Raw genomic sequence first — 14,425 nt, 5'->3', positions numbered from 1 at the left:
TCCACCCCGTCGAGCCGAGATCCCCTCCTCCGTCTCCTGGGCGCTGAAACACAAGATACAGCCAATAGAGCACCGTGTTCTGCTCTTTAACACCACGTATTACCGTGCATCACGCACTTGTGCAAGACCTGCAGTCTGGTCTCCCGTCACTAGGCGCTGGTGCTTATTGCGCACACAGCACTCTGCCGGGGATGTCGTGTGGAGCTCCTGCCGGCTGACCTACTTTCTCCCCGGCCTCTCGCCGGTGTTTACAACCGATCAAACACCCGGAGCTCTGCGAGGAGGAGACCCGTCTTCTCGTTTGTCTAGACTAAATCATAAGGGCTGTCCCCCTACAGAGCCGCTTCGGGGACACCGCTCCTCGGGTACCCCTAAAAGCACCCGTTTTACGGCCGGTTATGCAATGTGACGGCGCCGTGCTGGTGGATGGTGGAGCCCCGTCTGATGGAGACTATCAGCCGGAGTTGAGCCTGAGAGCCCGGGTCCGGCATGGAGGAGGTTCTGCTGAGGGCTTGTTATTGAGGTACGTGCGGTCCGCCTGTGTTTTGTGTACCTCACTCGGCTTGACGGTGAGGAGATGAGGCTGTCACCGGGTTTAGAGACGGGGAACATGAAGTTCTGGTGACAGAGTGGACTCTTGTCGGACCTTTAGAGAGCAAGTGAGTCGTGTTCCGGACCAATGTGGCTGACTGGGTTGATCCTGTACTACTGTGGTATTAATGTAGGAGTGTTAAGGTAGTAGTACTGAATGCAGAAAGCACTTAAGTCATATGACACAGTGTCATGAGCCGGAGCCCACACCGTACCGCTGGCCGGTTCTTACAGGTTGTCCTCACCTATGTCTGAGATTCGTGATTTGTGCTCGGTGACCTGCAGATCTACCCAGGGTTATAAACGGAGCAAAACAAAGCAGCGTGGACTATTCCGGGCTGAAGTCTCAGGTTAAGGCTATTTGAGTGGACTGGCAGGGTTTGAGGCGAGGATTTGTGGGACCGAGTTAACTGCTGGTGAACTAAACTAAACGGTGTGTGAACGTGTGTTGATGTCCTCTGTGTGTTTTTTACTGTGCATGTCAAAGGTAAAGGTGACAGAGTACATCGTTGTATTCCTGAGAGAGGGTCGCACATGTCACAAGTCGTCTTTACACTTTACACTTACACTACTGTATTTAGGTGTGTGTGTGTGCGCGCGCGTGCGTGCGTGTGTGTGTCATAACATGTTTACCTATAACAACCACCTGAAAAATTACTTTCAAATTATTCAGGGAAATATGTATTTTATTTATTCATATAAATGAAGAAAAAACGTTTTAAAGAGACCAAGTTAATTAAAGTGCATAGGTCTTATAGTGAGAACATCTAGATGATCATGTTGTTATCTATATTAAGTTATATCACCAGTCAGGTGATGAGAACAAGGTGTTGAATCCTCAGGCGTTTCCTGAAGATGTTCAACCGGTGACTGAACACTTCTGAGCAACACTTTCTTGCAAGGATATTCCTCTGAGTTAATACTGATTCAACTCTACCATACATGTCACTGTAGTTCCGACTGTAGAATCCACTCCTCACAGACCTTATACACCTGGTCGGATCTACAGGTGTTTAGTCTGGTCTCTACTCCTGCTTCCGTCTTAAAACGAATGAACTGCAAGTCGCTTTTCACTACAAAAAGTATTGAGTCGTTCCGGTACCGAAACCAGTATCGTAAATTCCCCAGATAGTGCCTAAAATGCAGCATCTTGTATCGCCAAGTACGCAAGTCTATGCGCCTATCCGATATCGTCAGATGACTGCCTCCTTTACTACATAGGCAAAGAACTTCACAAACACTAATATTAGTAGTTACAGTTCTAGATGCTGTATCGGTATAGGTATCGGCCGATACTCAAGTTCAGGAATCGGAATTGTTATCAGGAAGGAAAAAAAAAAATTGGAACATCTCAAAAAAGACATGAAAAATAATATTCCTTTTCTTCTTATTTTCCGTCACTGTGGTTTCATGTCTTTCATAAAACTACCAGGGAGTCATTTCTGGGTCCGTTGTGTAACGGAATATGTGCCACATTGGATTAGACAAGGCTGTTTGTAGAAAACATGTTTCAGATTCCCCGTCTCCTTTCAGGGTGTGTGTCATTAGATCATGTGGTCAAGTTGGATGAATAAATAGTGTATGAAGACATGAGTTAATCGAATGGCCATACAAAGATAATTATTATACTTGCGTAACAATTATTCATTATTATCATTATTTATGTAGGAATATGTCAACAACCTAAAACAAGACATAACTTTACAACATAACTAATAATATAACTATGCTACGTACTAGGATTTGATCCTTTAGCCAACATTGTTAAAAAATATATTTCCGCAGCTTCGATCATTTGTTCAGTATTATTTTCAAAGAATGGCAGTAATACTCCGGCTCTTGGAAGTCCCTCAGCTCAGCCCCAGGCTCGGCAGAGCCTGGCCGGTCTTCTGTTGGCAGAGCATGTAATAAATATGTCACCTCTCGTCTGCTTCATTAAGTCTGCTGGTCTGGATGGCTGGCACCTAGCCTTTAACCTCGGAAGACTTGGCCGTACACTTCAGCGTATAAATAAGGAACCATCTCTCATTTATTCTGTCTGCCGGTCTTCCTGCCTGTCTGTCTGCCTGTCTGCCTGCCTGTCTGTCTGTCTGTTTGCCTGCCTGTCTGTCTGGTCTACCTGTTCAAATATATGTATACAAAGACATCATGAAATAAAGAGAATCTGTACAAATATACAGTTACATTAAAGAGACACAGATGTAGAGATACAGATGTAGAGATAAAGGAGAAAATACATTAAAGAGATGTAGATATACAGGATAGAGGTTCATGATAGAGAAAGATATGTACAGATACAGGATAGAGATACAGATGTGGAAATACAAATGTAGCGATACAAGATAGAGAAACATGTAGAGATACAGGTGTAGAGATACAGGATAGAGATATGTAGAGATACGGATGAAGCTGAATGGAGGTGTGTGGTGAGGAGATAAGAAGGTCATAAGATAATCATTGACACACTTTTTACCCGCAAACCAAGGTTTTGTTTCCAATACGTTGAGTATAATCGGCTCTGTGTGTACGACATGAAGAAAAACAGACCCATGTCGGAGGATATGGTTGGCAGCGCTGCTTGACTTTCTAGAAGTAATCAGAGGGAAGTTTCTGGAAGACGTAGTTTTATCAGGGTGTGAAATGCCTGGTGTTAATCTGGGGGCTCCACTGCCCAGTGTCCCCAGTCTTCCATAGACTCTACCAGTGAATGTTCCTGGGCTGCCCACTAGGTGGTGCGAGGGAGTGGATTTTATCTGGATCACCCGAAGGGTGCTAACATAAAAACTGCTGTCAATGTTAATAAAATAATACCGTCATTTTGAAAGAAACTGAAAAACATAAAAAAAAAGGATGATTCTGATGGCTCTTAGCCGTTATAAAAGAACTCTAAACACACACCTGTGACGGCATCACAATGAATTATGTGTATTAATGTGCCGCCAATTAATGCACCAGCAGATAAAGCTTCTCTGAAGTATTTCCATATTTCAATCGGTTAACGTGAACCTCTCGAGCAGAGCTGCCGTTCAGGTAGAACCAGGATTCCAGGTTGGAATGATTACAGGCACTTCACGCGGCCGGGAAAGCCATTGGGGCAGTAAAACAACAGGTTACTGATTGGCCCCTTATTTGCTCAGCGACACATTAACGTGGCCCCTCTGTACTTGACCGCGTCCACACGCGTGAACTTGGACCCGCTAGCATCCTGTGTCCAGAGTTCAAGGGACCGGCCGGGGGCAGCTGTCACTGCCCTCTGCCGTAGTGTGTAAACGTAGAGAGGCGTGGTGGTTGTCCAGCCCCAACCCAGTCCATCAGCGTTGGAGGGCCAGGTGTGAGGGGGTGGCCAGTGGTTACAGATTGATCCATTGATCCAATTTTCAAATGATTAAGTGATGGAGTTCGTGATGAGAGACTGTATGAATCTAAAGACAAACCTCAACAAACCTTTGGGTTTTCGCCTCAATCCCAGCGCTGTCACGTTCTGTGTGACAGAAAGGTTTGGTCCCTATTCATACCTTAATATCTGGTTAATATGTGCTCACTTGTGCTTCAAAGGGCAAGTGTATTCGACAGATGTTCCTACAAAGGTACTTTTTTGTTAGTTAATGTGTTACACAACGCAAATGGCCGAGGGCGATGTAGACGTTCAACAAGTTCAGAGAGAGTTTGTGTAACCTTGCATTCCCCAACCTGAGAGGTTTGAAGAGCAAACTCTCTATGAAGAGACTTTTGTATTTATGTACCCGGCCCTCATTTCATCTGGCATGAGACGACCCTTCAAACGTTGCTCCCAAAGCAGTCGATAGTCTTTCAGTTATGCAAAGCAAAATTCTTCACGCAGCATATATAATCAAGCCATGAGACTTTCCATTATTCAGTTATTTCACAGAAACGGCTGTTGTTTACGCTCAAGGGAAGTTCTTAAATCCCTCAAAGGAACTCTGATCTGCAGCCAATGCCTTTGTTCATGAGAGAAAGTAGAGGCCAAAGCCTTCGCTTTTGAGATTATTTAGAAAAATAACTTCTGAAGAAATAGCTCTTACGGGCCCGGAAGAATGTCTTCACAGAATTCTGAAGACCAACGCTTGCAGCCTTCATTCATCAGACAGTCGGTTCCTCCTCCGAGTTCTCCCTCTGTATCGAACAGCCCAGCTCTGTCTGCTGCTGGGCTTCAGGTAAAATGTGTGGGATGAGATAAGGTCAGCCTTAAGGGTCCCATGATGATGTACATCTGTCATTAGACATTAGACCGTTCTCTTGAAGAGATGTTTAGCAATAACATTTTGGTGACTTTATGACGACAAGATGATCTAATCTTTCCCTCCAAGCAAACTTTGTAAGGGCACGGATGTATCTCTAACGAAGGTCCGAATTGCATCCTGTGTCGTCCTTGACTACAGTCACGAACTCACACAACAACTTTTCCACCGAATTCAAAGCAATAACCGCTTTGTGGAAACAATGGTTCTTGTATCTTTCCTAAACGACGCTGCCTGCTTTCCCAACCAGGATTCAAAGTTTTAAACTTTAAGTTGGTGAGAGTTATGTTCGCTGATGAAACCAACAAGACCGTCTATATTTAAAGCTCTGGACGTCAGATGGACTCGAGCTCTTCTGGTCAGCAGATGGTGCTACCTCTGCCAAGTGGCTCGTCCCAGCTAGCTGCCGGTGTTCAGCGAGATATCATCGCACATTATTCTCATCATGATTATTATCATTACACTTCTGTGTTCAAGGGCTGCTGTTCAACCTCGGTGGGCCCGACCCCAGCTCCGCAGACCGCACAGGCGTCGCCTAGGTTACGACCCCTCTCCTCCATGAAGGCAGCTTCATGTGTTAATTAGTACGGCTCATCTTCTTCACATTAAAAACATCACCAGACGTCACTGTATCAGGGTCTATTGGGGACTTTTTGGCAGGCTGTGCTCAGAATCACTGACCTAGAACCAGTGGAGTGTGATTCAGTGTTAACTGCGGGGGCTGACAGATGTAATACAGCACCTCCATGTGTGCCAAGTTTTCTTGGTTCCTGAGGGTGTTTCTGATCTGAATGATATCTGATGATGTCAGGTTCTCTATTCCAAACCCTTGTGCTTTCAGTTCATGTTGTGATGTACTCCTCACTGGGTTATTTAATGAACATGCTTCTCTACTTATTCCTTAACTGTGGCTTTTTCTTGGCGTTACTATACGTATAGTGCGTATACTTGATTAATCATGGGGGCAATCATTTGTAAAGAAAAAAATACATATATATAGAAAATAACATAAATATAAAACACAATAGAAGAGTAAGGGAATAAAATTATAGGAAAATATAAACGTGTACAAAAACACAACCCAATCCAATATATTCCTCGAGGGTATGTATTGTGAGCCAAATACTGAATATAAAACAAGAAGCTGTAGTAGATCCTACAGATAGGTCCGTAAGTATCTGTGTGACAGTGTCACGGTATTCAGTCGTCACTCGATGAAGACAGCCAAAAGGAAATGAAGGCACAGGAACCAAACTCAGGCTCCGGAAAGGCACCTGAGCAGGAAAACTAATAATAAAATCTGTCTGTTATTGCTCTGGGTCACTGGGACGATGACCGCAATTATGAAGAGGTGTTATTGTTTTGAGTCTCCCTCAATGGTCTGTCAGAGAAAGGGGACGCATTTGATACAGTACAACCAAATGCACATTGTCTCATAGAGGAGAGTCTAGTGGGTGTCTAGGGTGTTGACTCCCTGCTGAAAGGTTCTGGGTTCGATGCCCGATGTCCGCAGCCCACCTGTAGGCATCGTAGAGCAAGATGCCCCCCCCAACCGCTACCTGCTCCTGAAAGACATGGGTCTGAATTCACTCTGTGTAAAAGCTTTGGATGAAAGTGTCTATAATGATGACATAGTAATTAGAGGTGTGAGACTCAGAACGATAAGAGACATGACCTTCAACCCCATCATATCTGGTCTACTCTTCGCAGGGAACTCATTTGTCGTGCAGCGGGTTCCTCATTCCCGTCAGCAGAACGTCAGTGGGTCGTGAAAACGCGGTTTTCCTCCCGTCAGCGTGTAGCGACGCGCTACGATCCGTCGCCTCCATCGCAGTAGACTGCGCTCCCCTGTTGTGTCCCAGGACGGGAAGGGAACCCTGCCCAGAGTCGTCTCATACGCTCTGCACAGACAAAGTGCTGCTCCCCTGTTTCTAGGTCACAGCCTCCTCCTCCTCCTCCTCCTCCTCCTCCTCCTCCTCCTCCGCTTCCTCACCACATTGTATCACACTATAGCGACACTCTGGTTCAGCCTATATTTACATTTGTGTGAAAGGTGTTAAATGTTGGCATGTTGGCAAATGCCACAAGAATAATTTAATTGAATGGTTGTCACTTCTGTCACTTCTTCCTTCCTTCCCTCCCTCCCTCCCTCCTTCCTTCCTTCCTTCCTTCCTTCCTTCCTTCCCTCCCTCCAGACACCAGTGACAGGGTTTCCCAGCCAGGTTTCCAGGGGCAGTAGGTCCGGACTGGATGGGCGGCGGTCACACAGGCCAGCAGGGCGGCCGGAGGGAGTGAGTGATGGACAGCCTGTCAGACTTCAGCGGACCCTGCGCCTCCAGTCGCAGGGAATGGGAGTGAGTAGAGCACATCTGAAGCTAGAGTATCTAAAGGGCAGTATATACTGTAGTATACTACACAATAAAACATACACTCAGCATCTAGTGTCCATGGAAGTCACCAGGGAATGGGAGTGAGTCGAACTCACCTGATACTAGAGTAGTGCGATTTAAATGATCGGACAGGCTTATTACAGGCATGTGACCCCGAGTATTTGATTTATTGATCGCTGCCCGGATGAATGAAAGAGAATTTAAAAAAATATGAAAAAATTCTAAAATTAATTGCCTGCCCCAGCTTTAACAAGAGTAACCGAACCATGACGTCCATGCTGTGACGCAGGCGATGTTCTTCTCTAAGGGTTCATGGTTAAAGATCTTTAGGTTTACATGTACCTCTATAAATGACCACTGAGGGAACTCATTTCAAGCAATCATTTTGTCCTGTTTTGTTCCCGGCCTTCAGCACCAGCAGCTGTGTCGACGATTTACTAGAAGAAGATGAAAAAGACCGAGCTAAAAGGTACTGAAAAGTCACACAAAGGGACTAAAACATGAACCGTTTATATATTTATGTTCCTGTTGGCGGTTCCATCTTCTTTCCCTTTCATACATTGTTTGAGTTGGTCTTCAAGCTGGTCCCCACCTCACCTTGTCTCTCCACCTTGTCTCTCCACCTCACCTTGTCTCTCCACCTCATCTTGTCTCTCCACCTCCCCTTGTCTCTCCACCTCACCACCTCATCTTGTCTCTCCACCTCACCTTGTCTCTCCACCTCATCTTGTCTCTCCCCCTCACCTTGTCTCTCCCCCTCACCTTGTCTCTCCCCCTCACCTTGTCTCTCCACCTCACCTTGTTTTTCCACCTCCCCTTGTCTTTCCCCCTCCCCTTGTGTCTCCACCTCCCCTTGTCTCCCCACCTCCCCTTGTCTCTCCACCTCCCCTTGTCTCTCCCCCTCCCCTTGTGTCTCCACCTCCCCTTGTCCCTCCCCCTCCCCTTGTCTCTCCACCTCCCCTTGTGTCTCCACCTCCCCTTGTGTCTCCACCTCCCCTTGTCTCTCCCCCTCCCCTTGTCTCTCCACCTCCCCTTGTCTACCCACCTCCCCTTGTGTCTCCACCTCCCCTTGTCTCTCCACCTCCCCTTGTGTCTCCACCTCCCCTTGTCTCCCCACCTCCCCTTGTGTCTCCACCTCCCCTTGTCTCCCCACCTCCCCTTGTGTCTCCACCTCCCCTTGTGTCTCCACCTCCCCTTGTCTCTCCCCCTCCCCTTGTCTCTCCACCTCCCCTTGTCTACCCACCTCCCCTTGTGTCTCCACCTCCCCTTGTCTCTCCACCTCCCCTTGTGTCTCCACCTCCCCTTGTCTCTCCACCTCCCCTTGTGTCTCCACCTCCCCTTGTGTCTCCACCTCCCCTTGTCTCTCCACCTCCCCTTGTGTCTCCACCTCCCCTTGTGTCTCCACCTCCCCTTGTCTCTCCCCCTCCCCTTGTCTCTCCACCTCCCCTTGTCTCTCCAACTCCCGTTGTGTCTCCACCTCCCCTTGTGTCTCCACCACCCCTTGTCTCTCCACCTCCCCTTGTCTCTCCCCCTCCCCTTGTCTCTCCACCTCCCCTTGTCTACCCACCTCCCCTTGTGTCTCCACCTCCCCTTGTCTCTCCACCTCCCCTTGTGTCTCCACCTCCCCTTGTCTCTCCACCTCCCCTTGTGTCTCCACCTCCCCTTGTGTCTCCACCTCCCCTTGTCTCTCCACCTCCCCTTGTGTCTCCACCTCCCCTTGTGTCTCCACCTCCCCTTGTCTCTCCCCCTCCCCTTGTCTCTCCACCTCCCCTTGTCTCTCCAACTCCCGTTGTGTCTCCACCTCCCCTTGTGTCTCCACCACCCCTTGTCTCTCCACCTCCCCTTGTCTCTCCCCCTCCCCTTGTCTCTCCACCTCCCCTTGTCTCTCCACCTCCCCTTGTCTCTCCACCTCCCCTTGTCTCCCCACCTCCCCTTGTGTCTCCACCTCCCCTTGTGTCTCCACCTCCCCTTGTCTCTCCCCCTCCCCTTGTCTCTCCACCTCCCCTTGTCTCTCCACCTCCCCTTGTCTCTCCACCTCCCCTTGTGTCTCCAACTCCCCTTGTGTCTCCACCTCCCCTTGTCTCTCCCCCTCCCCTTGTCTCTCCACCTCCCCTTGTCTCTCCACCTCCCCTTGTGTCTCCACCTCCCCTTGTCTCTCCACCTCCCCTTGTCTCTCCACCTCCCCTTGTCTTCCCACCTCCCCTTGTCTCTCCACCTCCCCTTGTCTCTCCACCTCCCCTTGTCTCCCCACCTCCCCTTGTGTCTCCACCACCCCTTGTCTCTCCCCCTCCCCTTGTCTCTCCACCTCCCCTTGTCTCTCCACCTCCCCTTGTGTCTCCACCTCCCCTTGTCTCTCCACCTCCCCTTGTCTCTCCACCTCCCCTTGTCTACCCACCTCCCCTTGTCTCTCCACCTCCCCTTGTCTCTCCACCTCCCCTTGTCTCTCCACCTCCCCTTGTGTCTCCCCCTCCCCTTGTCTCCCCACCTCCCCTTGTGTCTCCACCTCCCCTTGTGTCTCCCCCTCCCCTTGTCTCTCCCCCTCCCCTTGTGTCTCCACCTCCCCTTGTCTCCCCACCTCCCCTTGTGTCTCCACCTCCCCTTGTCTCTCCACCTCCCCTTGTGTCTCCACCTCCCCTTGTGTCTCCACCACCCCTTGTCTCTCCACCTCCCCTTGTCTCTCCCCCTCCCCTTGTCTCTCCACCCCCCCTTGTCTCTCCACCTCCCCTTGTCTCTCCACCTCCCCTTGTCTCCCCACCTCCCCTTGTGTCTCCACCTCCCCTTGTGTCTCCACCTCCCCTTGTCTCTCCCCCTCCCCTTGTCTCTCCACCTCCCCTTGTCTCTCCACCTCCCCTTGTGTCTCCACCTCCCCTTGTCTCTCCCCCTCCCCTTGTCTCTCCACCTCCCCTTGTCTCTCCACCTCCCCTTGTCTCTCCACCTCCCCTTGTGTCTCCACCTCCCCTTGTGTCTCCAGCTCCCCTTGTCTCTCCCCCTCCCCTTGTCTCTCCACCTCCCCTTGTGTCTCCACCTCCCCTTGTGTCTCCACCTCCCCTTGTGTCTCCACCACCCCTTGTCTCTCCACCTCCCCTTGTCTCTCCACCTCCCCTTGTCTCTCCACCTCCCCTTGTGTCTCCACCTCCCCTTGTCTCTCCACCTCCCCTTGTCTACCCACCTCCCCTTGTCTCTCCACCTCCCCTTGTCTCTCCACCTCCCCTTGTCTCCCCACCTCCCCTTCTGTCTCCACCACCCCTTGTCTCTCCCCCTCCCCTTGTCTCTCCACCTCCCCTTGTCTCTCCACCTCCCCTTGTCTCTCCACCTCCCCTTGTGTCTCCACCTCCCCTTGTGTCTCCAGCTCCCCTTGTCTCTCCCCCTCCCCTTGTCTCTCCACCTCCCCTTGTGTCTCCACCTCCCCTTGTGTCTCCACCTCCCCTTGTGTCTCCACCACCCCTTGTCTCTCCACCTCCCCTTGTCTCTCCACCTCCCCTTGTCTCTCCCCCTCCCCTTGTCTCTCCACCTCCCCTTGTCTCTCCACCTCCCCTTGTGTCTCCACCTCCCCTTGTCTCTCCACCTCCCCTTGTCTCTCCACCTCCCCTTGTCTACCCACCTCCCCTTGTCTCTCCACCTCCCCTTGTCTCTCCACCTCCCCTTGTCTCCCCACCTCCCCTTGTGTCTCCACCTCCCCTTGTGTCTCCCCCTCCCCTTGTCTCTCCCCCTCCCCTTGTGTCTCCACCTCCCCTTGTCTCCCCACCTCCCCTTGTGTCTCCACCTCCCCTTGTCTCTCCACCTCCCCTTGTCTCTCCACCCCCCCTTGTCTCTCCACCCCCCCTTGTCTCTCCACCTCCCCTTGTGTCTCCACCTCCCCCTGTCTCTCCACCTCCCCCCGTGCTCTACCTGACCTCTGGTTCCTCTCTGTGTTTTTCGGGGACAGGGCGTCCCGGAACAAGTCAGAGAAGAAGCGGCGGGATCAGTTCAACGTGCTCATCAAGGAGCTGTGCACCATGCTGCAGGTCCAGGGCCTGCCCTGCAAGATGGACAAGTCCACCATCCTGCAGAGGACCATCGGCTTCCTGCAGAAGCAGAAAGGTGCCGTCTTGTCCTCTCTAGGGATCAGTCTGGAGGGGGGGTAGCGCACTGGTTAGGGTGTGGGACTCCCAGCCGAGAGGTCCTTGGTGTAATTCCCAATGTCCTCGGTCTACCTGTAGGCCTTTTAGAGCTTGATGTCCCCTAACCCCTACCTGCTCCTTAATGACCTGTCTCTGTACTGTCTAACCCCTACCTGCTCCTTAATGACCTGTCTCTGGACTGTCTAACCCGTACCTGCTCCTTAATGACCTGTCTCTGGACTGTCTAACCCCTACCTGCGCTGGGTGGTAGTTGCTTTGGTTAAAAGCGTCTGCTACGCTACATGACTAAATAGTTAGCGCCTAGAGAACGGTGTTGATGTTTGTTTTGAGGTTTGATCATCAGTGTTTATAATTAGTTCACTGCTGCTGGGTTAGATGGAGGAGTTAGCGTTTATATGAACCGTACAAGTCTTACGTTATTAGATAAACGCCTATACTGCCACTTGGCAGAAACCCTTGTGTTAATTCAAAGGTTTCAGGGAGCCGTTCCAAAGTCTTCTGGGGGAGTGTGGCGGCTGGGCCGCTAATCTGTCTGATTCAGCGTCTGGGGTTCAGTCTGAGCCGAGCGCGGGCTGCTAATGCTAATGGCTAACTGTTGGCCGTCTCTCCTCCAGACATGTCGGCCCAGAACGACAGCTGTGACGTGAGGCAGGACTGGAAGCCGTCCTTCCTGAGCAACGAGGAGTTCACTCAGCTCATGCTGGAGGTGAGTCCACACCGCCAAACTACTCTGGAGCTCAGCAGTGGTAGAGTAGGTCAAGAGAGGTTCAAACTAACTGCTACCTGATGACAGTAGAGGTGAGATGCTGAGCAAGCCAAACTATTGAACTAAAAAAAGAAGGTTAGCAGTATAGGTCAACAGAGGTTCAAACGTACTGCTATCTGACAGTAGAGGTGAGATACTTGAAGGATAAGCCAGAATATTAAACTTATGTTTGAGGTTAGCAGTATAGGTTAAACCAACTGCTATCTGACAGTAAAGGTGAGATACTTCAGCAGTAAGCCAGACTATTAAACCAGGGCTGAATGTAAGATCACTTCTGTAGGCCACCCAACCCTAGCCTCTAGCCGCTTGCATCGGTCTGTCACTGGTTCAACATATTTTACAATTTTGCCAATTGGGCACGGAACTGTTTTGAACAGGACCTTTATGACAACTTTTGAACCTTTGACATCATCGTACCATTAAAAACCCACCATCAAATATCAAAAGCTATGTCAACGATCTCTTGTGACCCGGTATGCGTATCAGACCCACAGGCTTGTCAACGCTGGGTAGCAATGTGGAGAAACCAGCCATAGTGAGCAGGATTTTGAAAGGATCCAACTGAAAACCCCTCAGCCCTCTGTCGAGGCCTCGCTCCACAGCCATTTACAATGCACCAGCACATATCAATAGCGATGTCATCAGGTCCTATGACCCCGTCTGCAGACCAGACCCACAGGCTGGTCAAAGCTAGGCCAGGCAATTTGGATACACAACAAACAGACACGGCACACCATCGATCCGACCATCAAACAACAAGGAGTGACCGTTCTACGACCCAGAACTCGCACCACGCTGCCGCTGACCTCGGTCATGTTTGGTTCCAGGCTTTGGATGGCTTCCTGGTTGCCTTGACGACGGACGGAAATATCATCTACGTGTCAGACAGCGTCTCCTCTCTGATTGGACACCTACCGGTAAGATGTCCTCATGACAACAAAGACAATATATAATCGCACTGTAACAATCGCCACATTGACTGCCACACTCCACCTAGGAGAGTGGGCTCCTCCAGACGAGGACACAGGGTGGTGATGTTGGAAAACCGGTTTATTGTAGATGATACATGACCTGGTGCTCCATGTTGCCATGCAGGAGATCTCTCTCTAGTGTGTGCAGTAATGGCTGCTTCAACCTGTTGCACATTGATTGCTCAATGTGCAACAGGTGTGCAGCCGCACCCAACCCAAACTCAAATCAGAGTCCAATCAGCCTGACACGGGCGAGGTGAGGCTGCTTAAGCCAGCCATCATCCACACACACTCCCACACGTGGTCTCAGAACATTTAGACCCTTACCCCTAGCTAGTTCCTCCTGGTGGTCTCAGAACATTGAGACCCTCACCCCTAGCTGGTTCCTCCTGGTGGTCTCAGAACATTGAGACCCTCACCCCTAGCTGGTTCCTCCTGGTGGTCTCAGAACAGTGAGACCTTAACTCCAGTGTGTTCCTCCTGGTGGTCTCAGAACAGTGAGACCTTAACTCCAGTGTGTTCCTCCTGGTGGTCTCAGAACAGTGAGACCTTAACTCCAGTGTGTCCCTCCTGGTGGTCCCAGAACAGTGAGACCTTAACTCCAGTGTGTTCCTCCTGGTCGTCTCAGAACAGTGAGACCTTAACTCCATTGTGTTCCTCCTGGTGGTCTCAGTTTGACATAGTGGTCTCAGAACATTGAGACCCTCACCCCAGTGTGTTCCTCATGGTGGACCAGAACATTAAGACCCTCACCCCAGTGTGTTTCTCCTGCTGGTCTCAGCCTGACATGGTGGACCAGAACATCCTGAACTTCCTGCCGGAGCGCGAGCACAGTGACGTCTACAAGCTGCTGTCCTCCCACATGCTGAGCTCCGACCCCGCCAGCTCGGACTTCCTCGACAGTGAGTGCCCTGCCCTGTTGCCATGCCGACAGCACCCCCCCCCCCCCCCCCCCCCCTCCATCCCTCCCTGTCCCCAAGAACCAGTGATTTGATTTAGTTTTCTACCTCTGCCGGACTTCTTTATCGTTGTAGTGTCAGAGATAGTGCTTTACTCATCCCATTCAGAGAAGAATTCATTCAGTTTAAATGTCAAACTCATTAAAAATTGATTCAATTTAAATGTTAAACTCCATTCTATTCATTCAATTTAAATGTCAAATCCATTTAAATTCATTCAATTTAAATGTCAAATTCACATAAATTAATTGCATTTCATTTAAAAGCTTTTACTTTGTATTCCCCCACCGACATCATGAATCAGTCTCAATAATTAGCTTGCCACAGAACTTCTTTAAAGCACGCGTTGGCTCTCTGTCAGAGAGACA

At 50.1% G+C, this 14,425-nt stretch overlaps 1 protein-coding gene across 1 annotated transcript in view; it reads left to right on the top strand.

Moving 5' to 3' along the window:
* Positions 1-407: 407 nt before the first annotated feature.
* The window catches only part of npas2 (neuronal PAS domain protein 2), a 29,297-nt gene continuing 15,279 nt past the window's right edge, over positions 408-14,425 (top strand). The window contains exons 1-7 of the mRNA XM_079737937.1: positions 408-523; positions 7,046-7,204; positions 7,653-7,709; positions 11,166-11,320; positions 11,976-12,067; positions 12,955-13,044; positions 13,880-14,000. Coding sequence (XP_079594063.1) covers positions 7,149-7,204; positions 7,653-7,709; positions 11,166-11,320; positions 11,976-12,067; positions 12,955-13,044; positions 13,880-14,000 — 571 coding nt within the window. The 5' untranslated portion in view covers positions 408-523; positions 7,046-7,148. The remainder of the gene's footprint in view (positions 524-7,045; positions 7,205-7,652; positions 7,710-11,165; positions 11,321-11,975; positions 12,068-12,954; positions 13,045-13,879; positions 14,001-14,425) is intronic.

The sequence above is a fragment of the Pollachius pollachius genome (assembly GCF_949987615.1).
Source record: "Pollachius pollachius genome assembly, chromosome: 6".
Classification (NCBI taxonomy): domain Eukaryota; kingdom Metazoa; phylum Chordata; class Actinopteri; order Gadiformes; family Gadidae; genus Pollachius; species Pollachius pollachius.
This window is presented reverse-complemented; position numbering and strand designations above follow the sequence as displayed.